The sequence below is a fragment of the Arvicanthis niloticus genome, chromosome 2, assembly GCF_011762505.2.
Source record: "Arvicanthis niloticus isolate mArvNil1 chromosome 2, mArvNil1.pat.X, whole genome shotgun sequence".
Classification (NCBI taxonomy): domain Eukaryota; kingdom Metazoa; phylum Chordata; class Mammalia; order Rodentia; family Muridae; genus Arvicanthis; species Arvicanthis niloticus.
This window is the reverse complement of record NC_047659.1, coordinates 82,184,997-82,210,391: the sequence shown is the minus strand read 5'-3', so window position 1 is coordinate 82,210,391 and position 25,395 is coordinate 82,184,997. Positions and strand designations below refer to the sequence as shown.

Below are 25,395 nucleotides of genomic sequence, written 5' to 3'. Positions count from 1 at the left end.
GCCATAATAATTATATTTCATGTGTACAATAACCATGTGGAACAAAAAACGTGTTTATCACTGCAGAAAGCCTTAATAGACACTGTTCTAAACCATCTATAGAGAAAACCAAGCTAAGTGAATATTTTTCTCACTAAAACTGATATCCACCCAAGTATGGATATTTGGTCACATTTTCTTCTTTCATTCTATAAGAAACCAGTGAGATAATAATCTAAAATATATTGGCATCTGTAAAAGCAAAGTTTTCCCAAAAGAATGTCATTAGTTCCTTCAAGCAGAAAACCAGGCTCTAAACTTAGATACTCAGAATCAACCAACCTAAACTGACTTACAAAGAGGCATCACAAAAATTAATTAAAAACTCTATTAACAAAAACAAAATTAATTTTTGTTTTGCCTCTCAAATTGTAATATGTTTACCATGTTCTCTTAAAACACGGAACAATTAGTACTTTCCTTGTTTGGTTTACCATTTTCTCCCATAGTACCACACTAATTCATTGCCTTAACATCTTCATGTATGAGCTGTCTCATTAGAGTTGCAAGTAGCTATGGCTTGGCATGTTCCCATCTTAAAATTAGTGTGTCTGTGCAACACCACTATATAGTATTCTTTAGTTTGGTCCATATTACCTCAAAGTGAATGACCCTTATGGACAACAAGTACAGAAATCCTTCATCTGACATTTAAGATTGTTGGTGACAAAAGTCAATTCTCCTTCCACCTGGCCTACCTCTCCCGCTATGACTATCTGCTATAGCCAAATTTTTATTAGCCAGTAAACTATACATTTTTCAGACCTATCAGCTCAGTCATGTATTTGAATCCTCATTCTATTTAATGTCATCCAAGTCCTATTCATAAGCCACGACCCAGTTTAAACTTGCCTCTGCCATTGGTTTCTCTGCCTTCAGCAGCATCCTGTGCTTCCTGTCTAGAACTGCTTGCTGTGATCTGTGCCCTACTAGTGAGCATTATTCTTATGCCCATGTCTTCAACTGCAGTAGGCTTGAAATATATCAATTATAAGCAACTTTTCATCCCTAATTTCTCTCAATACTTACATAAGAGAATAAAAAATTTTAAGTTTAAGTTCATCTTTCACTCTCTTTCTCTCATTTTTTCTTACAGGTTCAGCTGCTGCACTGTATCAAGCAAACAGCCACAGGAGGTGACTCTAAAGTCGTAGATGGGTTTAATGTGTGCCAAAAGCTCAAGGAGAATAACCCCCAGGCTTTCGATATTCTCTCCTCCACCTTTGTGGATTTTACAGACATCGGAGTGGATTACTGCGATTTTTCTGTGCAATCTAAACACAAGATTATAGAGTAAGCAGTCCTATAAGTTCCCTGTCATTGGAACAATGAGCCTAAAGGTTAAACAGCAGAAATCTTTTATTACATTCAAAGCTGTGACTTAATAAGTTGCTAGAAGAAAAAAGGAAGTTTATTTTGTCATTAAAAAAAAGTTACAAAGTGACATAAAATTTGTTCCCCATCAATGTTAGACTTTTTGGTAACTAAGAATTCATGCGTGCTTCATTTTTTAAGTATAAATTCTGCCTTGTCATAATCAATGTTATTACAAGTGTTAGCACTTTTAAAGCAGGAAGTGACAGAATATAACTAAAAATGAATCCAGGAGCTGTTGTTTTTTCTTCTTACCTTTGCCATTTTGTTTTGGCCTCAGTTTAAAAGATACTTCTCACAAGCCCCAAATTTTTTAACATCCTTCATGCTAGCAAAGATAGCTTTGTTTTGCTAAAATTGTGTCCAAGCTGGATGACTCCCTGCTCAGACAAGTCTAGGTTCATTCCTTAGATCATTACTACAAGGACCAGACTAGAAGACTGCACAGTGCTACTTAGCAATAGCTGGATCCCATGTGCATCACTGGAGAGGAATCATTTTAGCCACATGGATAGATAGATAGATAGATAGATAGATAGATAGATAGATAGATAGAGATAGAGATAGAGATAGAGATAGAGATAGAGATAGAGATAGAGATATAGATATAGATATATGTCATTCCTCCAGTCAGCAAGGGTTTATTTGTTTATCGGAACCAAGGCACTGCTTAGTATTTGGGATCCATCAAAGAAAAAAAGAAAAATCCCTACACTTACAGGGCTTAGATTTAGTAGAGGGGTGTGTTTAAATTTTTCAGCCAAATTATAATGAATTTAAAAAGAATATTGCATGTTCTAAACAGAAAACAGAGTTGATGATAAAGGGGACTTGTTGCTCTAGAGACTTGTTAAGGATGAAACTTGCATTGTGAACCTCCCAGAATGAGAATTCAGCAAGCCACTGAACAGATATAATTTATGGGTAGAAATAGAAGATTTTCTGGATAGGTTGGATGGGAAGGATGGAGAAAAGATAAGTTTCAGGGTAAATTCTAGATAACAATAAATCTAAACTGCTCTCTTTTAACTGTGATGTGAGGAGTTTTCTCCTTTGGAGATGGATCTCTATACAACTCACATTGTGTTCACCCCTAAGATCCTCATGCCTTGCCCTTCTGACAAGCATGTACCATTGCACCTAGCAGATCAAAACTCTTAATTATGGCTTGGCAGTTAAATTCAAACACTACTTTTTTAAAATGCTATTTGGGATTTTAGCTTGATATAAGCAGGCACAATATGCATAATGTGAACCACAGCACCCTGTTATGTTTAATTTGTATGTTTTTATGTATCCTATATTTCAAATATATCTTCCAAAAGAAATTGACACTTATTAGATGTAAATTTTGCCTCTTAAATAAAATAGGTTGGATGATAAAGGCCAAGTGGTTCGCATCAACTTCAACAATGCAACCAGAGATACAGTCTTCGATGTCCCCATCGAAAGAGTTCAGCCTTTCTACGCTGCTCTGAAAGAGTTTGTTGACCTCATGAACAGCAAAGAATACAAGTACACCTTCAAGATGAATCCAGGTCAGTGGAGTAAGATGACATCCAGATTGGTACTACAGCAGACTACTAATGAGCAGCTGATTTGCCTGAATAGCAGGCTCTTACAACCCCACTTCTAGGCTGCTGACTTCCCAGACTTAAAAATAGTCCTTTTTTTCAAACTCTCATGGAAATCCTAGCACATGAAATTGTAAGTTCTCTCCATCTAAGAATCATTCAAGCAAGGCCAGCTGAAACCTATGTTTGATATTAAAACTGTTTTACATTTTCTGCCCTGATAGCTTTTTGAAACTGTTCTATGTCACCTGTGTGATTTTCCTTATTTTTATTAACTAAAGCCACCCTGGCTCAAATACAAGAAAGAATGCTATCTTTCCTCACACCAAATGTTGTATTAAATTAAAGTTTCATGAGCACAACCTAAATTCTAAGAAACGGTATAGAAATTACAACATGAAGATTCCCCACACTCATAAAAAGACATCACTTCTCAAAATAGTGAAAATTTGGAGTACAAATGAAATTGATTATAAACTTCTCTCTTGCTAAACAAAATTATCTTTGTAACTTCCACTTCAAAATACATAAGTAATGTTTATTGATAAAACTTAACTAGCAAAGATACTAATAATAAAATAAAGCAAGACTGCCTATTCTAGTGACTTGAAGTGAGTAAGGAAGGAAGTATTGATATTTTTTTCTAGACAAACTCTGCTGATTAAAATATCACCAAACTTGGACCATTTTTTATTTATTTTTTCAATTCACAATAAAATTGTGAATGTTTATTGTGTATATATTTTGAAATATATATTATGAAATAGTGAAATTGAGTTAATTAAATATGAGCATTATTTTAAATAATTATCAGTTTTCACGAAGGGACCATATAAGATCTCCCTTCTTAGTGACTACAGCATATCTTTATTGATTATGGACACCATGTTGAAAAATGCATCTGAGCATAAAGATTTGCATGTTATTTGCAAATAAAGAGAATTATTTGCATAATTTCTCTTTGTTGTTGGTTTGGCCAATCTGAACATTTTTTATTGTTTTATTTTTAAGATTTTATTTACCTTTTCATGTGTCTGTTTATCTGATGCATTTCTGTGCACTACACCTTATATAATGCCCACAGAGTCCAGAAAAGGACATCAAATCTTCAAGGAGTGGAGTTACAGACAGTTATGAGGCACAGTGTGAGTGCTAGGTATTGAATAAGATCCCCTGGAAAAGCAATACTCTTAATTGCTGCGACATCTCTTCAGTCCCTGAACCTCTTCATCTCTTCCTCCTCTCCTTTCTTCTTCTCTCCTTGCTGTATTATGAAACCTCATCTTTAGCTCCTGAGCTCGGCTTCAGTAATACTCCTACCTCATTCACCTGAGTAAATAGGACTACAGACACACACATACCAAGCCTAATTGAGTTGTTTTTAGAAATTTTCTTTGACATAAAAAAAGTCCATAAATAGAACTAGATAACTTCATAAAGCCTTTGGCATGCAGTTAAAGCAGATTTATTTTAGAAATAACACCATATAAAATAGAAACATTGTGGGAAAAATACATACAAAAAAAATAGGAGTTGGAATCCAAACTGGGTATATGCCTCGATTTAAGTTTTCTCACATATGAGGAGATGAAATGCTGCTTTCTTCACAGTATTTCCTTTTTGGAAAAAAATGTATATAAAAAAAGACTATAAGCTATCAGCCAAAAATTTAACTGTCCTTACAGTTACTTAAAGCTCTTAAACTGGGATAGAATGTCTATTATTGATAAATTTGCAAAAATAGAATACAAAAGCCTTACACAAAGAAAAACATTTTATAGACCCATGTCCATAAAAGTCCATCAAACTAGGAAGTTTAAAAGGTATCATGTATGTGGGGAACCATTGCCTATGGTTGTGCTCCACAGATGATCCTGACAAGTTCAATGGAGAATTTCAACCCAATAGTCACACACAGCCTTGGTAAAACTTAGGTTACAAAAAAAATCAAAGGTTAAGAATGTTGGAAACGAACTGTCATGTGAGTAGCCAATGGTAAGGATAGGAAGGAGATATGAGAAAGGGTGGGGTGGAGAGGAGGGTAATTAGAATGTATTATCTACATGTAAAAACTGTCCAAGAACAAAATTAGTTAAAAAAGAAATTGTGTAGTTATGTTTACAAAGAAAACATTCTGTTTTTTTAATGTGAACTGAGTAATGGTGGCATCTTGTATATTGCATTTTCTTGTTGTTTGGTTTCTTAGTGAATATAGTTCATTCTTATGTTGGGTAACAGAGTTGAACATGAAAATTTTGTTATTTGCAACCAGAGGTACAATTTCTACTTTGTAAATAATAATTTCTGTCTTTGTATATTATATAAATACAAATTATTCATGTCAAAAAATTCTCCTACTTAGGTGATGTGATTACCTTCGACAACTGGCGCTTGCTTCATGGACGTCGTAGCTATGAGGCAGGAACTGAGATATCCCGCCATCTGGAAGGAGCTTATGCTGACTGGGATGTAGTGATGTCAAGACTTCGTATTCTGAGACAGAGAGTCACCAGTGGGAACTGAATCTCCTGGCCTTAAACTTTAGTGCAATTTCAATGATTGAATGTTATTATCTATAGCCTGGTTATTCTCATATCATGATCAACATCATTCACATAATAATTTCTTTAAAACTGAACATGCAGCTTCTCTTATCAGAGTATTCTTCCTTGCAATCATATTCAATATCTCTTCTTAAATGTCATGGTAAGGGGCAGTCTCAAAGCATTCCTTCCATGCCACGAGCTCTCTGACTTTACATTAGTATTAACAAAACCCCTACAAATACTTTTGTATCTATCTTTCTGGCAAATAAATTTTTTTACACATGAATAAAGCTTATGTTTCAAATAAAAGATCCTAAAATATGTTTATGCTCTGTTGTCTACATGGTCTAAGTTTTCATGGCTGCATCTCTTTAGCATGCTTGGAAAAGTCTTCATATTTTTAGAGATCTGTTTTGTTTTGTTTTATATTGCAAAATTTTGTTGCCCATGCTTAGAAACCTCATGAGAGAATGCATGGGCTTTTTCTAACTCTATTAAGATGACCATGTGATTTCTGCCATAACTTATTTGTGTGCTGTATTAACATTTATCAAATTGTATATGTTGAAAGCATCCTGGTACCCACAATAAAACCAATTTCATCCTCATGTATAACCTTTTTTAAAGTTCTTGAATTCAGTTTACAAAAAAAAATATTAATAAGTTACATATATGTTCACCAGAAAATTAAGTTTATAGTTTTTTATTGCTGGTTTGTCTATTCTTATAGGGTTCTTATCTGGGTTTGGTATCAGGATAATACTGACTTAGCAAGAGTTTGTTAGCATGCCTTCCTTTTCTAATTTGTCTACAGTCTAAGAAGTACTAGTGTTTGCCTCTTTCAGTGGTTTGGTAGAATTCAGCAGAGCCTCCTTCTATCCCTAGACCCATCTTTACAGGGATACTTATTGCCAGTTCATCCTTTTACTTTCTGTCTATCAGTTTAAGGTCTTCCTATTCTCTTGGTTTAATTTTGATAAGTCTTATGTGTCTCAGAAATCATCAATTTCTTTTAGACCTTCCAGGTATTTTTGGATTGCAAAGTATCAGAGATTTCACTAGGATCCTAAAATTCATATGAAAGCAAAAAAGATCACGAATGTCTGACACAATGCTAAAGATGTTGCAATATTTTATTTCATTAAAACCTATTTTAGCATTCTTCTTGTCATTCCTATTTTTATTAACCTGTGTCCCCAATTCATCAATTTCTACCCTGCTCTTTTTCTTTTTTCTGGTGTGTATCTGTGAATCTATGTACATATAGGTACATGTATGTATGTACCTTTGGAATCCAGAAGAGGAAGTTAGATACACTGGAGCTGGAGTTATAGGCACCTGTGTACCAAATAACACCAATTAGAGAGTAGAATTAGTTGTTTTACAGCCCCTTTTCAATTGCTTTTTAAATTTCACTTCTCTTTTCCTTTCTAGAGCCTTAAGATACATCATTACATTGTTAATTTCTAAATATAATCACTTAAATCTGTAAAGTTTTTTCTTAGAAGGCCTTAGCTATATCTTAAATGTTCTGGTAAGTTATACTTTTTTGCTTCTAAAATTAATTTTTAATTTCTCCTCCAATTTCTTCAATGGCACAGTGGACATTCAAATTGCATTTTTCAATTTTTGAGTATGTGTATAGCTTTTATAGATTTTCTTTTATCAATTTCTATTTTTATTTTCCTATAATCTATTAAATTATAAGAAATTATTTAAATTATTAGGTATTTGTTAAGACCTGTGGCCTAGGATGTGTTCTGTTTTAGAGGTCTGGATAATGTGTGTGCATAGAGAGAGAACAGCTGCAGCCTCTGAAGCACTGGCCAGCCTACAGTGCAATGGCTCTGCTATCTGAGATAAGCGTGCATTCAGAGCAGCCTGAGAATCCTACTATGTGTAGACATGTGCAAATTAGTTGTAAAATCATCATCTGGAGTGCATGTGCTTAGTGACATCACAATCGCTGTCTGGAGCATAAGAGGAGTGACTGATGGCAATCCTGATCACGGGACATTTCTGTGTGTAGGGGGATCAATAACATCTCCTGGGGGGGGGGGTCTACAGAAGTGGTTTACTAGTAAAAGCTCCCAGTAGTTTTTCTAGGGCAAGCTCTAGAGTAAACAATGATGAACAGAACACTATAAACAGTAGGGGGCCTGCAAGCAGTTTATGGAACTATTTAAATCCCAGTGCAGTAATCGCCTTTTTCCACAGAGCAGGCTATATGTGACCATGATGGCCCTCCACATGACATGGGCAGACAGCCCCTGGCATTCTTGTTCTTTCTGTCCATTTCCAAACCTCTGCTAAGTGAGTGTTCCAGTGGTCCTTTGTCTGCAGTGGTCCTTTGTTAATTTTTCTAAGTTTTAGAAAAGATGTCAAAAATACTGATATCTCCTACTAATCTTCACTGTGACATAACTACTACACTGCTTTTTAAAAGCTACATAATTAATGGTAACTGACAAGTGAATGCAAATATTTAATACTGTCTTAGCTAAGAAAATGGGATTATGATTCTGTTTCTTTAGTATATAATTGCTATGGAAATTCCTATCACTATGGGTATATCTTCTTCAAGATGGATATCAGGCCTTGCTTTGATTCTTGGAAAGAAGAAGGATTAATCTCCACCATCAATACTTTGGATTGTGACCAGAAATAAAGTCAGGACTGTTTAAACATCAGTAACTGATAACTATCACAAGCAATTTCAATGTCATTCTACTGCAGCCAACATATTAAATACACAGCCTGAAATCTGAAAACAAATTTGTACATGGGGTAGAATAGAAATGGGAAAATATATTCTCTTCTCATGTGCATATTTAGATCCATTGAATTCTTTTCTTCATCTGCCTTTACCCAACCAGTGTACTGGGTGTGAGATCTTTCCTTGTATAACGTATTTCAAATCAACTATGGTGGTAAGAATTGCAAATTGTTATAGGTGTGTTAAACATGTAATAAGACTCATGTGCCCTAAAATAAAATAGTATGTTCATGTTTATTGACTCTTCTGCACCTGGGGACCCACCATCAAAAAAAATGTGTATTTCTGTATCACTAACCCAGAGCAATTCTTGCAATAAAGTTGACTAATCAACATGAACCTACTGAATGGCAAACCTTGTGATTTATACCTGTACAAACATACAAATCCTCTGCAGCTAGACCAGCACACTGACTTTCTTGGGAAAACCAGAGTGATAATTGCATTCATCAAGCATCTGTGACAATGATGATTTTTCAGTGTGGCTTCCTGAGAACGGAAAGTTTAACTCAGGCTCTCATTTATCCTATACATAAATACACCCTGAGTACACTTTTGTCCTTACTGCTAATGTCTTCTCACTAAACTCATTTCAATTATCTGAGAACATTTACAATCAGTATCTTTCTGGCCACATCATGGAATGAACACTTGGAAACATCACTTTCTTCAAGAATAGAAAGATGAGAAAATTCATCCTCTTCTACTTAGCAACTACAAATTTTGCATAATTCCTAAATGAAAAAATCTGCATCCAAAAATGGTGCTTTGCTTGTTTAGCTGGTGACTCCTTGGTGAATGTTGGCTGTGTATCATTTACACCATGAATTGTGACTATAATGTTTCAAATGCCCATATGTTTGGCCCGGGGTGGAGAGGACAGAGAATTAATTATGCAGAAATCTTTTGAATACAATTGTGCCCAGTGCCTCCTAGAAATATTTAGTTTATAAGGTAAACATGTAATAGGCAAGAGGCTGACACAACATCTGACACAGAGTCCTTTACCAGGACTGACACAACAATCTGTTTGCCATCCCTGGTTATACAGAATAAGGTAGACTCTCTGGGTCTTCTCTTCAATACTGAAGGAAAGGACCACAGAAAAACAAGATAAATCTAGCTGAATGAAGCAAGAGTGGATACTACATGTGTGTTAAACATTTCTGAGATGTTTCAGGCAGGAGAGAATAGTTCCTTTGGACCAAGGTATCAGACCACAGTGTGGTTTGTGGACCACCTATAAGCAAAAATTGTACCATAAGTTACAAATATAAGGTATATAACATTTTAGAACATCTAGGTATATAACATCTCAGAAGCTCTAAAATAATCTCATCTGCTGTTAATGATATTGCTATTTATACTTCAGGAAATAGTGAATTGAATGTGGTTTAAGACAACTTTTTAAAAAATAAATTGCAGTGTTTGTTGGAGTGCTTTAAGGAAACATCAAACAAATCCAGACTTATAAGGCAGTTCCTGGAAACGCGACCTTTGGTGATTATCAGGCAAAACTCCTATCATAACAATTGTAAAATAATTTGGGATTTTTCTCCCAAAAATTATCCTTTACTGGTACTAAACAGTTTAGTTAAATGCTTCTAATATGTATACCATCTAAAGTAATAGATATCGTTCTCTCTTAATGATATCTGACAGTCCTATCTGCTCATTTTTTCCAAACCTTTAAAACTAAATTAGAATTAGGCAAAATATTACAATTTTAGTATAATTGAAATTCCCTGTCAGCTCATATTACACACATTGTGCATTGGCTCCCGGCCATTGGTATTGGAGAAATGTTGGGAAGTGGGTGTGTAGTGAATAATTCCATAGCAGTTTCTCCTAGAAGAGCTTTCTAATTTGGGGCTTCTGTCTGGGTCTTGGGCTGTTTTAGGCACAAGGCTTACCTCTGAAGAAAAATGAGAACAGTTTCTGCCAAGGCTAGCCACAGTGGTTCTCAGCAGCAGAATATGCTGTGCTTCCATGTACAGAATAGGAAAATAATTGGTTCATTCATGGTGAGGGTATTAAAACTAGCTAACATAAAGAACCACTCCTGCTGTGTAAATGATTTATTTCCTTGTTTACCAGGAGTATTGCAGATGAATAAAAGTCCTTTCTTATTGAGATAAAGTGTTCTACACACAGGATGAAAACAGTGTCTCTTCTACTGGGTTGGTTGAACAAAATTTGGCTTTTTCAGACATGTGTTATAAAAATAAGGAACATTTCCAATAAAACTTTGGAAGTTTTAAGGGTTTGGGAGAGGGGTGCTGCTTGTGTTTCCTTTGAATCAGGCATTTCACTGCATAGCCCTGGCTGTCCTGGCACTTTCTTTGTACACTAGGCTGGCCTTGAACTCACAGAGATCACCCTGAATCTGTCTCCCAAGTGCTGGGCTTAAAGGGGTGTGATAAATTATTTCTCCACTGCTGGTGAAATGAGCCAATTTAATGAAGATTAGACTATATTAAACTCAAGTTTATTGGGAAGCTGCTCTCAGGGGAGTTCACTGGCCCCAAAGAAGGAGGCCAGGGAAGTCACCATGGGAAGGAAGAGAGAGGAAAGGGAGAAGAGAAAGAGAGAAAGAATGTAAAGGAGAGAGAAAGAGAGAACAGAGAACGTGTGTGTAAAGGAGCAAGAAGGAGAGAGAGAGGAGAGGAGAGCTATGAGACCAAAATGTCTGAATTATATATGGAAGATCCTCTAGGGGAAGAACAGCCCAGCCTCTGGACTGGAAAGTTCATGGTTAAGGGCAGGATATGCTAGGAAGGGACTGAAGGATACTGGGAGAACCTAGAGGCCAGGTCAGCTTTAGTGTGTAAGATATACACCTTAGTCTTTGTCACATGGGTCTGAAACTAAACAACGTGACCCACAACACCCAGTGGATTGGAAGATTTTTTTTTTTTAAGCTGTAAAAAGGAACCTATCCTTTGGGCCTATTTTTTCTGTCAGATCTTGCTCTGATTCATCACTTTGTCTACTACTCAATTAGATATCACTATCAAACGTGGATACTTCTACAAACTAATTTTAACTTCATTACTGAGATTTGAAGTTTCCATACTAGAAGCCTTTCACATCATTTGTTAGGTTTATCCCAAAGATATTTTATTGTATTTGAGACTATTGCACACAGGGATGTGTCCACAATCTTTCAGTGCGTGTTTATTGTTGGTATATAGACAGACTACTGATCTTTTAGTTGGTTTGTATCTTCCCTCTCTGCTGAAATGATTGATGATTGTTTCTGTACTGGATGAAGAGGGAAATAAGTAAGAAAACTGCTTCAGGACTGACTATGGGACTGAAGTGAGCAAGTCTACACCCAGGGGTGGAGCAAGTGTGTTTCCTGTTCTGTCATTCCGTAGGAAAAGATGCCCCTGGACTTTAACTGAAGTTACATCTGAAGCCATTTCAGAATCCTCGTGGGGGTTCAAGCTTGACAGACTTACTTACAGCATGAGCGGGAAAGAAATGAAACATTCTGGATCCAGCGGCAAATAATACTCATGGCAGGATCAAGATCGTAAGTGCTAATATTCGAGTCTACGAGGTGATGTTTTGTTATGCTTTGTTTTCTGGGTCTATGACTAGAGCCATAGTTGGTGCTACCTGGTATATATCTGCCTTCTCAAAATAGTTCTATTAGGTCTTGATCTTCATTAGGAATTTGTAATCTTCTACATAGTTTCTAAAGTTCTTAGAAAAGCACTTTGGTCTATGACGGTCATCAAAAGATAGAACATTGATGGAAATTAATGGAAGACCTTATAACTCATCTAGTTGGCCAGTTTTGAACTAAATTCTGAAAAAAAAAAACCAGGAATTTATAGACATAAAAATTGTATTTCAGATAGCTGAAAAAATGCGCAGAGACTCAGAGGTATGCACTAATCCATAAAGTCCAACCACATAATATTTTCATTGTAAGAATGTTTTGTTCAAATTTGCTCCTCCAAACAAGGTTTAACACAGGGAATATTTTAGTTTATAAATATATTTTTTATAGTCTCACAAAGAGACACTTCTTTCAATGATGCTTTCCTTTGTATAGAATTTCTTTCTCTTAAATTTCCTTTCTCACTATTCACTGATTTCATCTCTTAGTGACTAGCTGGAAGAAGAAATAGAGATGGATGAGGGAACCATGTGTTATGTCACTTTGGTGACCTGTGGACTTATTTCAAATAACTAGCCAAGCAGTTAACATTGTCCAAATCAAAGAAGAGAAATGGAATATAGTGAGTATCCCTATTGCCAATAAGTGAAGCCTAATCCAAGTTACATCAAGTCTATTAAGAGTTTGGAGGGAAGTCAATTCTTTGGATGATTATATTCAGGAAACTTATTTGTCTTTACTCAGAACCATCTGGTATAGCCCATAATATGTCTTTTTGTATATATCACTGAAAATACTAGCAACTGCATCCAATCTCTTTATCCCTCCTTTCCAGAGCAGGAACATTTAGCCTGCAGGGAATCACAAGACTATGGAAGGATAGCTTAGGAAATTGTCTCCTGGAGAAACAATACAATACATAAGATGTCTGTCTGTCTGTCTGTCTGTCTGCCTGTCTGTCTGTCTTTTTAATATGAGCCCACAATGAACAGTCTCTTCCTTTAACTCACTTCATAAACTCAGCCAATAGCATCAGTTTATTGTCAAATCATTTTGACTTTGGTCACACCACTGAATGTCATGAGGAAAACTGATGATTTCAACTGCCATCTAACCTATATGTTTTCTGCATGTAGATCTCCTACTCAAAGCTCTGTCCCACAGTTACATGTGTTTAATCTCCGACTGCCAAATGGACTCAGTCAGAAATGACTTAAGCTCAACTTGTTCAAAATTATTTCTCACTGGACAACCATAATTTTTCTATTTGGATTCTTTCCTGCACAATCCCTTTCTCATAACCTGATCTGAGGGAGAGCCTCAGTGCGCCAGGTCTCCATTTAGACTTTAAGTATCTCTCCATTTCATTTCACAGCATTTGAATTCAACCCTTGATATTTTTTTTCATCTGGCTTCTGAAGCAACTTCTGAAGTCTTAGTATCGCTCATTTACAATCTCCTGTTTAATGAAGACAGATGGATCTTTTAAAATGAGTGTCAGGTCAGGGCACTTTAAGGCTATCAACCTTTAAATGACTTCTCCTTGCTTTTAAGATGAAATAGCAATTCTAAAACATGGAATACATTTAGTGTTTGCAGGGCCTGGCCCTGTCTCCATCTCTAGTCTCATATACCCCTCTCACCCTCATACATTTCTTTCCTCTATAACCTCTGGCATTATAAGTATTTTGAGTACTTACCCTGAACCTGGAACTCTGCTAATGTTATGTATCAGCATTTTTCCAAACTTTACTAACGAGGAATATCACCTGGTGTTCTTGCTATAAATATAAAGCCTGGTCCTAATCTCAAACTTATTGAATTATAGTCTTCAGGGAAATATCTAGGAAGCTATATGTTTTCTAAGTTCTGTGGATGCAACTTATCATCTGCGAGATTTGAGGAAACACTGCCAGTTGTTTACACTTTCATTTAATAGTCATAAAGTTGGGTGAAATAAGAACTGTTATGAGTCTCATTTATTGAGGTCAATAAGACAAAATAGGAAACTTATTTGTCCAAATACAAAAGGATGATGTTATTTTAGTGATTTAAACCCAGGCATTCAACCTCAGAACTTATATCACAGCCAAAGTCTGCTTTCTTCACTTAGAAGTCAGAACTTGCGTTGGTGTCCATGCCTCTTCTATTCTTTTAATTACAGAGTTATTTTCCAGTCTTTTCTTGCAAAACTACTCTTAGCCTCATAACCTAACTCAAAGTGCAGCTTCCTTAGCCTCTTCACTCAGCTGTAGTTGCCTTCTGTGAGTGAAATTAGCATGGCTCATCAATATACACATTCTTCCCCTAAGAGTCTATAAGGAGACATGATTTCAAGTCCTTATGACTCTTTCCTCTAGCAGAATTTCTCAGTTGTACCAGATATACTATGCATGTCTTTCAAATAAATAAAAAATATATTGCTTTTGCTTAGAAATTACATGAACTTTACATTGTATGATATGATCCAGTGTCACTCCAGCAACAACAAATTATTTTGACATAGTGAATGTTCTGCTTATCAAACTGACCTATTTTCATTCCTGCAACATTTTAGAAGAGTAAGAAATCATCTTATTCCTTTCTATATCCTAAGTAATCATAGATATACCCTGACATAGAATAAAGGTACTTCGGATCCAAACTCTCAGGAACATAGACATATTGTGGAAATTGAAGTGAGAAATAAAATATAAAAGACAAATGGAAATCATGTTTGCATGTCATCTTAAACCAGGAGGCAGAACCCTGCAATGTTGGCCGTGATTCATGTTGAACAGGTAAAGATGAGGAATAGGAAGTTGTCCTCATGTAACCCAGTGAAAAACATTCAGAATAAGAAAAAAACAGACTATCCCAAAAAGAGTAGAAAGGAACTTTACAAATGCAGAAAGGTTATGGCAAGATGCCTGAAAAAGACAGAGAAAAGACAGATGCAGACAACAAGTAAATCAAGCCAAACACAACTCTGGCCAAAAGGCTGCCAAGCAAGAGAAAGGAAAGCAGAAGAGTCATTGAAAATATAAACTGACCAATGCAGATGTGGATGCTGGGAGCCAACCATCAGACTGAGCTCAGGGAACCTGGTGGGGGAGCTGGAAGGACTGGAGGAGTGGAGGGGAACTGCAGCCTCATTGGAAGAACAACATAGGCTGGCCTGACCACACAGTTCTCCCAAAGTTTAGACCACCAACCAAGGAGTGTACCTGCAGGGATCCATGGCTCCAGATACAAATGTAGCAGAGATGGCCTTGCCTGACACCAACAGGAAGGGAGGCCCTTAGTCCTGGGGAGGTTTGATGCCCTAGCATAGAGGAATGCTAGAGCAGTGGGGCAGGAGAGTATGGGTGGGTGGGGGAGCACTCTCATACAGGCAAAGGAGATGGGGGGTGGATTTGGGATGAGGTAGTTGGTAGAGGGGTAACTGAGAAATGGGATATCATGGGATGGGGGTTAATGGAGAGTAACCAGGAAGTAGGATAATATAAACCATGTAGGGGCTGGAGAGATAGCTCAGCAGCTAAGAGCACTGGTTGCTCTTCCAGAGGTCCTGAGTTCAATCCCCAGCAACCACATGGTGGTTCACAAGATCCAATGCCCTTTTCTGGTGTGCAGGTGTACATTCAGATAGAGCAGTCATATATATATATATCAATATATATATATATATATTGATATATATAACAACATATATATCAATATATCATGTAGTCAGATATTATATATATATATATATCATGTAGTCCCTGTAAAGACACACTGCTGTCTATCCCTCAATAAGCCACAAGCTTCAAATCTATTTGTGGATCTTAGTGAAACAGTGATTCCTCCAGCATAGGACAACTGGAGACAAGAATCTACTTTGTCAATCTTTAGGAGATGAACAGGTAAGCTGAATTTAACTAGCTATAGCCCTGAGAGGCAGTAATGGATAGTTGGAAAGCAGGAAGCTAAGAAGCTGAAAACCACCATAAGGAATCTCCTTGGCAGTGAAGTGCACACAGAAGGCAGCCTGTCAACTGATAATCACCCAGGAGTTTTACAGAGCTGAGCCTGAGGTTAGCGTTGGATCAACCACCTATCTGCAGTCACTGTTGCAGAGTCCCAGAACTCTGATGCTCCAGAGGATTATTTGACATCCACACCTGCATCTGTCTGTAGTATGAGCAATACTTACAGAGAGTAGAAAGTGTGTCAATGTAAGGAAGGTCTTGAGAGGGTGAGAGACACCTTCTAGCTAGACTACTGCCCTGCCCCAACCCCACTCCAGGGAGATGCATATTGTGACAAAGTCGTAAAAGGGTAGAAGAACCTATCCAATCCACAGACTGCAAAGTTAAGAATGACCAGCAGTTGCCTCTGCTTGTACAAAGAAAGGAAGCTACTAACGAGGAAGCAACTCTGGTAGACATCTACCATTTGCCCAGTACAGGCTCAGTATCAGTGTAATCCATAGGCAATGCAGATGACCTCTCTACTGCTCCAGCTTGTAGTCTCCTGCCCCAAGATTTCCAAGTACCCAGAAAAGACATGGTCCAACAACTCATCCTTTAGTTTTCTGTCACTTCTTTTCCAATTTTTACCCTTTTATTTGATACATGTTCTTGAATGTTATATAATTTTAACAATATTTTTGCATTTTGTAGTTAATTTTTTCTTCTTTATTCACTTTCATGCATTCCTCTAATTTTTCGTGTGCAACTTTTATTAACAGTTTTTTCTTCCTCTCTTTCTTTCTTTCTCTTCCTTTGTGTCTCATGTGTTTTCTCTTTTTTCCCTTGATGTTATTTTTAACATCCTTGTCTAGCCTTAATATGAGGTGAGGTGCCTACTCTTATTGAAACTTGATATGTCACATTCGCTTGCTATCCCTGGGAGGCCTGCCCTTTTCTGAAGAAAAGTGGAAGAGGAGGAGATGTGGGAGAGAGAAGTGTTGTGGTGGGAAAGGACTGGGAGAAGAGGAGGGAGGGGGAGCTGCATTTGGGATGCAATATAAGAGAGAAGAATAAAGCTAGCCCTAATTAAATGTTGTCCTTATAAAAGTTGCCTTGGTCATGGTGTCCAAAGCAGTAAAAACCTAAGAGATAGATAGATAGATAGATAGATAGATAGATAGATAGATAGATAGATAGATAGATGGAACTCTTGTTTGTGAGAAAAAAAAGATGACAAAGAGAGATAAACACCTCTCTTCTACAGCACCAAGAATCTGAAAGAATCCATTTGCTCTTTAAATCCAAACAGAGGGGAGAGGCAGGGAAAGGTGAATGACGGTCTGGGAAATTAGAGGATACATAAAAACTGAATACTATGTTTGAAAGAAAAACAACAAACTATCCCAGAGTACTAAACAAAATCACAGGAGGTTAGGACAATCTTGCCTCAAATTGCTCAAAGTTTGTTAGACAAAAAAGAAATGGAAACTCTAGAAGCAAAGACGGAGGGGGGAAAATTAAATAATTAAATAAATTAAAATGTATCTAGAAACATCCCCGAGCTCCATAAAGTGTGTGGATGTGAGGAAATTACCCAGGGGCAGCTCTCCTGCGTCATTACTGAAGCTACTGTGGTTCAAAAGGAGTAACACCCAAGAGAAACTGCTGGGAAGGGAGTTGAGAGGGGAGAAACTCACTACAACCACACAAAGCCCTAAGCTCATCCTCCACCCACAAGATCAGAATGTGGTTCTCTTGAGAGACCCACAGAACTGTGTGAACACCTCGAATGAACTGACCTGAACTGGAACTGCACGAACAAACCTACATGGAAGCAAACCGGCAGCTTGAGTAGGGTCCACTGATTTTACCCAGCAAAAAGGTAAACAAAGGGGGAGTGGCCATGTGAGGGTCTTGGAGATCAACATTCAAGTGAAGGAAAGGCAATCGTCCCATCAGACACACAGGGAAACAACTGAAACATCCAGTTCCCTAGAGTGCTAGGAAACTCCTTAGAGGTTCTGACTCCTGCTGATGTCTGAATTCAGCCTAACCAGCAGCCTGTGGGAGCTCCACAGAGACTCTGCAAATCTGTCTGATGTGTTTGATCTAGAGAACAAACAAAAGAGTAGCAGGTCACCAAGGTTTGCTCTTCAAGATCTTTCAGGAAGGGAAAAAATATCAAACCAGGTTCCCACAAGGAAGAAATAGAAGCTGACACAATAATACTTTTTATTTTAGTTTTCTTTTGTGTTACATTAACTTTCAATTTTCTATTCATTCATTCAATTATCTGGGTTTTTTTGTTTTATTTTGGGGTTTTTTGTTTTTGTTTTTGTTTATGTTTATGTTTTTTTTGAAACAGGGCTTCTCTTTGTAGCCTTGTCTGTCCTAGAACTCACTCTGTAGACCAAGCTGGCTTCATACAGAGGCAGGCATCAGAATTCAGAGATCAGCCTGCCTCTGTCTCCTGATTACTGGGATTAAAGGCACAAACCACCATGCCTAACTTTCAGATTTTAAAAAAACACTGAAGCACAAATATTTCTTACCTTCATTTTATATTGCTTGTTTGGATTTGAAGATTTTTCTCTCTGTTTCTACACCTATTCTATTCTGTTCTGTCCACTATTTTTCTTACCTACCTCACTTTGTCTGTCTCATGCCCTATGCTTTCTTGTAACTACTTCTTACCTATATTTCCTATAGCATAAGTGATCAACTTTTCTTCAAAATCCATCTAACTTCACAGATATGTAGAAAGGAGTTTGGACTTGGTGTTTTTTCTAAGGGACCATCTACTCTGCCTTAAATAGTTAGGCCTAAGATGATACATTATGAAAAATAGACTTGAGCTGGTTCTCACTGTTTATATCATAGCCCTGCAAGCTTCTGCACTGTTGGACTAACCAGCCAGACAGTGGCATAATGTCTTCTTCTAGTCTTTGACAGGATGAACAAAGATTCCCAGAAATAAGATGCACCTTACGTTGAGACGTCTACAGGTTGACTGACTATTAGAAACTCAGGAATTATGGGGTTCGAAATGTTACAGATCCAGCGCCTAATTATAATTTATCTGGGACTATCTTTAACCCCCTTAGTAGCCAATCTTTACCCAATTCTATGTCTGTGTCTGGTAGGTGAAACTCTTTGAGGCTTACTAACTTCACAGATCACTAGCTTCCACCAAAAGTCTAAGAATATGTTCAAATGGCCATTGCAACCTCTAGCAGAGATATCTGTCAATGCATTTAAAATGTGTCTTATTTTATAGTTGTTGCTGTTGTGTTAACTATAGAACTTCACAAAACTGTTGTCATATGGAATTTGAAGTGAATTAAGTCTGCATTTCTGGCCTGCATCCACTCATATTTGGCTCTAGATTAAACTTTCTCCTACCCTTTGAGGTAAGAGTGTGTTTTGGGGTGTACGATAGCATATGGCCAAGATGGTAGACTGTTCTCTGTCAGATGAAAGAGGTGCAGAAACAAAGGAAAACTAAACATCATTGGCAGGAACCCTAACCTTGTGCTGAGGACACCATAGAGAAAACTCACTGATTTTTCTTCAGCCCTCTTGACCTTCACCAGTCCAAAAATGAGCAGCCAGAGGCTGTTCAGTGCCTAGGTGTCTCAAGGCTAACATAAACTGTCTCAGTGTTCCATGTAGCTGAGCTGGAAAACAAATCATTCTTTGTCCAATGCAAAGCTATTGCTTTTGTACAAACAAAAAAAAAAAAAAAAATGGGCCAAGTAAAACCTGCAAATGATTAGTCAGCCTATATATCTCGAGTTTGAGACTGAATTTGATGCAAATAAATAGGTGTAAGTTTATAGTTCATTAAATTGATCTACATTACATTAATAAATGGTCTTTTATTTGTATAGTAAGGAATCCATTAATCCTCAGAATAAATATACTACCTGATCCAGTATGTATTTATTAGCCAGAAAAACAACCCCATCTCCAAAAAGAAAGGCTAGCTAGTTTTAGGCTGCCTGCTTACGTTCAAAATCCCATATCACCAGCAACACATGTATATTTGCAAGATTCCCTTGCATATTTTATTCATAGTAGTCTATAATAAATTATTAAGACAGAGACATATTCTAAATTATAAACCATAGCATTAAATTTATGACTTTTCAAAAGCACTTGTTTATAGTTTATAATGAATTATTGCAACGAAAAATAAAATCCTATCAAGGAGCAAACAACTCTTCAAAGAACAGACAACACGAAAAAGCTGGAGAAATGGAAGATAATGAGGAAACTGAGCATTCTGGCATTCGGCAGGAACGTATATTGGGAGGAAAAAAGTCCATTGTGGAGGCAGTCCCTGAGTAAGAAAAATGGAAATTGCTGACGTTACGTGTCCCCAGCAAAACCAGTTTACAGGTTTTTTTGCGTAGACTGGGGTCGGGTTTGTCTGGAGCCCAAGTGGTGTTTGCTTTGGCAGAGAAACCAACTGACTGGAAAGGACGAGCCTTTCAGCATCTTCTTTAGGCAGGGTCGCCATCTAGTGGCTAGTATAGAATATTAGCCCACAGCCTTTATTAAGTTTCCTTTTCACAAACTCAGATAGTAAGGACCAAAAAGAACAAACCTACTGGTGTTCTCTCTTTTTCTCTCTGTGAGGTGTGTGTGTGTGTGTGTGTGTGTGTGTGTGTACACCAAGAAAGCTCAGTGGTGAAATACAGGCGACAGTGGAAAATGGATATGGACATAAGGAAAACAGGAAATGAATGAATGCTACCGGGAAACTCCTAAAAAGGTAACAACATAGAAGCTTCCAGGACCAGGGACAAGAGTGTGGACAAAAGGCCACAGATAAAGTCTACTGCACATAATTTACAGTCCTGAATGAGTGACACCAAGTTGCCAGAGTCCTGCTTGCTTACACCAGCACGTAGGCATGTAGCTTTGAGCCAGTTTTCCAGAACCAGAAGGATCGTTAGAATGTGTCTAACAGGGGTCCTTTGGTCACATGACCCACTGCAGGTCTGGCAATGCTATGGCCACCCCTATTATATGTACTTTCAGTGATTTGAGGGTACCTTTAGCCCATCCCCAAGTCTAAATCCCCTGCTCTGTAACCTCTCACACCAGCGAAGCTCCTCATTCTCTTTCCTCATATCTCCCCTTAAACATTCTCCAGTCTTACCTGTGCGCTCTCCCACACTCAGTACCCCTGGCTGTTTTCCCACCTTTGTCCATTTGTCATCCATCGTGCTCTCAGATGTTCACTCTTTTCCTCCATCCTATTCTTTCTTTACTTGGAATGTTTTAATCATACTAAATGCAAGCAGCACTTTTTTGAGCATTTTGTTTTGAGACAGGCTTTCACTATGTTGCACTGGGTAGCCTAGAGCTTGATATGTAGACTAGGCTGGCCTCGAACTCATAGAGATCTACTTGCCTCTGCCTCCCAGGTGCTTGAGTTTAAAGATCTGTGTCAAAATCCATCTGTGAATCAATAGAGAACAAAAAGCATGACAAAGAAGCAGAGAAATGTCTTCAGTAGAAAAGGAACAGAGAATGAAAATAGAGACAGCAGGAGGGCAGATAGCAGTTGTTTACTTTTAGGGCTGTGGCTTTTAGCCTTTATGAGTCTAAGAAGCACAAACGCATATGTTTTGGAGGCATGGGTGAGCTTGAGACAGAACTTTTCCCCCAGAGATGACTAAAACAAGATTATCCAACTTCCTCAATTGTAAGACGGCGTTCCACCAACTGATAGGTGAGTCTGTGCCTTCTCTCTGTGCTTTTCAGCCATCTCTGACTCACTTTTAACCAACAGATTCCTATACAATTACCTTCCAAAACTAGGTCAGAAAAGGTGGGCATTCCCTCCTGCTTTGCCCAGTGGGAGGCCTGCACTGAGACCTTTAGTTACTAATAAACTGACCAAATGTTCTGAGGCTGCCATGTGATGAGGAAGTCAACTAGTCCACAGAAAGGGAACACATGGAGAAGCCCTAGGACTCTAGGCAGGCAGGAAATGCGGGGGAACGTTATCTAACTGGGTCCTACTGTACCCAGCAGTGCCTAAAACACCATGAAAGATGCTAGAACCATCTAGTAGAGTCTTTCCCCACATCATTAACCCACTCTAAATAAGAGTGATAACCAATTATATCCTTGGGGGCTCCACAGGAAGACTAACAGAGTCAACTAACCTGAATCCTTGGAAAATCACAGAGACCATCAACTGGATGTTGGGGGTCTGTCCCTGAACCTGTTGCCTGCCTGTAGATCCTGTTCCCCTGGCTACGCTGCCTTGTCTGACCTCCGTGTGGGAGGGCATACCTGGTCCTGCGGCAATCTGATGTGCCAGGGTGGTGCTTTGTGGGGGATGTCCCCTTTCCTGGAGGAGAAGGGGAGGGGGAAATAGGGAAGGTAGCTGTGGAGTAGGGGCGGGGACGGAGAGGAGAGGGAACTGATATTGGGATGTGGAGTGAATAAATTAAATGAAAAAATGAATTATCATCGTCAGTTCTGGAACAATTTGTTTCATAGCAGTAAGTAGAAACACAATGAAAGACTTTAAACAATTCTAAACAATCAAGAAATCATCTGCTTGTTAATATAAAGTCTTTGTCTTACACTATCTATACAAATACCCTCCATCTTTTCCACTGATTACCCTCTACAGGGCTTCCTTTGCTTGACTGAAGCTTGATGCAATTATTCTATACCTTGTCTGGTGGTGCCTCCCAGACCAGCGATTCATTCAGCAAATGCTGATATCTCTGAAACAAGTAAGATCATCCAGAACTTATGCCTTGATCTCCAACTGTATTCTTTGTAGAGGAAAGCAAGACATCTTCCAAAAAGTGGTGACTTGAGATCCAGGGCAGAGGAAATACAAGGTGAGTCTAAAGCTATGTTTGATGCAAAAAGTAAGGGAGAACACAGAAAGGAAAGCAATTTGTATAATATGCAGCAGTCACCCTGGAGGGGCATGGAACAGCCAAAGCTCACACCCTTTTATAGATGATAGCTAAAACCAAATTATAGCTCAAAACAATAGTTGCTTACATGCATTACTGGGTGATGGGTTCTGCTACAAATTTTTTGTATATGTCAATTATTCATAGCACACTGGGAGGAAAATATTATTGTTATCATCATTCTATTGATGCAGAACACAAGACTTATGTCAAGGTACAAGTAGAAAAGGATATCATTATGTACATATTACTATTACTAGCGTAGAAAATCATGGGAGATGGAGTTACTGGCCATTCCAGGTACTGTCCGGATACCCGAAAGTTGAGGGCACTGGTGAACTGTTTCAAGGCACATTTAAAACTTCTAATATAATTGTCTCAATTCTCCACAGTTTGATATTAAACTATTAATTTTCTGGGCACCAAAATTGGACTTCTTGGGATTTCTTGCTGAAAACCAACACTATAATAATTATTATGCTATAACTATGCAACCATACCAGGGTTTCATTTAGAGTCTTGGAAGTTATACAAAGACTTTTGGCACCCTGAGGGAAATGTATTTGTTAACCTATTAACAATAAGTTAAGTATCTACCCATGCAAGAGACCTGGGACAAACCTGCTCAATGGAGAGATACAGTTCAACCTCTCAAGCAGAACATTGCTAAGCTGAACAGTCTGTTCTAAGAATTTGAGCTGCGTCTGCTTCTGAGAAAATAAACATATGAGGGAACAAGGTGAATTTATTTCCCTTGACCTAAAACAAAGACTGAAACAACAACATCCAGGGGGTTTCTGGGACCAGAACAAACTCAAAAGTCCAGCCTCCACCCCCTATCACCACTCCTGTTATTAAAACAAAGAATAAAGGCAGCATTGACCTTGGCAAAGAAGATAGTTCACGGGGTGGAATCCACTACAATACACTGTTAGGACCTGAGGATCATGAGAAGCATCCCCCAGCAACACCTTGTTTTCAAGCCTTTTAAATAGAGTACTAAGAACTCCCTTTCATATGTGAATGCAAGATTTGCAGAGGCAGAATGATTTACTTAGGATCAAACCCAATAAATGATTAAGGCAATATTTGATTCCCACCTATGCCTGGCACTAAAGACCATATCACTTCTTTGTTCATTCACAGTCTAGGAGTGGTAATTAGGGCAAACTCCTGAGCTCAAGTGAAGGCTAGCCCATAAAGCCAGGGATGTAGAAAGAACATCATTATCCTACAAAAACACACATCCTGTGGGACATTAAAATCACGCCAGGAAATTTGGTAAGGTAGAGCAGGTTAAGACCCCAGAGACTCCGTGTGCACACACCTGAGGCTTAGGTGACTCCTAGCTCCCTGCCAGACTCCTGACGTGGAACACATGCTATGCTTCTCACATAAAAGAAATGTGTCCTATGGTCACATAGGCCCAAAATAAGAGTCTTCCATGCTAATGAGGCATCCAGAGGCCTGGAGGGTTTAACCAATAAGCTTCCCTTCTCAGACATTCCTCCCTGCAAAAGGTATTTAATCTCAGGCTCACCCTGAGAAGTGGGTTATGGTTTTATAAATCCATTTTCCACCATGACAATAAAGTCTTTAGAACTGTATATTTTCATCAAGATCCTCAGTGGAGAGTCATAAAGAAGGCCTTTGCCTACAAAGTTGCAGCCTCATCTCCTGTAGAAGGCCTCGCTGCACTCCCAGTCACAACGGCCACCAAGCCTGCCCTACCAATCATCCTGCTGCAACAAGCAGGAACTCCCCTTCCTCCACCCTCCCTGCCCTAGGCTAGACACTATCCCCAGACTATGTTCTCTACTCTTCCACGATTCCCAAGAGTCTGAGAACTTCACTGACCCGGCCTTGTTACAGACCTGGGGAATCCTGAACCAGCTCAGGCTTCCCCACACCTAAGACTGAACTTTCCCACCCCAGGAACAGTGCTTCAACAATTCCCTATAGCCAAGCACCTGTCAGGAATAAAGGCAGTCAAACTCCCCACATTCAGCCTCTCTAAGCTGCAGTGCCCTGTGGAAGAGCAGACAAGGGCTAACAAAACACCGAACTCTGTTTGTACGTACAGATCAAACTAAAAGTGAAAATTGATCATGCAGTCTTCTACTTAAAGATGGCTGAACAGCAGGAGATAGAGAGATCAAAGAATCAATCTGAAAATGCTGAGGCAGGCCTCCTGCCTCAGAAAGACAAGGACCTTCACTGACATTGACTCCAATCTCTCCAACTGTAAACTATTATCTGCGGAGTGCTGCTGCTATGTTCCCAATGTGTGCCACAAATACATTTGAAACTTAATCGCTCAAAACAAGTGTTGGGCGGTAGGGCCTTTTGGAGATGTTAGACAATGAGAACTCTGATTACATTAATGAGGAATTCACTACAACAGGGAGTTGTGGGGATGAGCTCTTTCTTCTGCCATGTGAAAGACAGCAACCAGAGGCCAGACCTGGCAGTCTCTTGACATTGAATTTTTTAGGGTCTTATAACAGTGAGAAAAAAAAATCTATTCTTAATAAACAAACCAGTATCAGGTCTGTTATAGCAAC

At 38.3% G+C, this 25,395-nt stretch overlaps 1 protein-coding gene across 1 annotated transcript in view; it reads left to right on the top strand.

The window, feature by feature from the left end:
- The window catches only part of Bbox1 (gamma-butyrobetaine hydroxylase 1), a 42,496-nt gene extending 33,848 nt beyond the window's left edge, over window positions 1–8,648 (top strand). Inside the window, exons 5-7 of the mRNA XM_034496219.2 lie at window positions 1,136–1,332; window positions 2,785–2,951; window positions 5,350–8,648. Coding sequence (XP_034352110.1) covers window positions 1,136–1,332; window positions 2,785–2,951; window positions 5,350–5,510 — 525 coding nt within the window. The 3' untranslated portion in view covers window positions 5,511–8,648. The remainder of the gene's footprint in view (window positions 1–1,135; window positions 1,333–2,784; window positions 2,952–5,349) is intronic.
- Window positions 8,649–25,395: the final 16,747 nt, after the last annotated feature.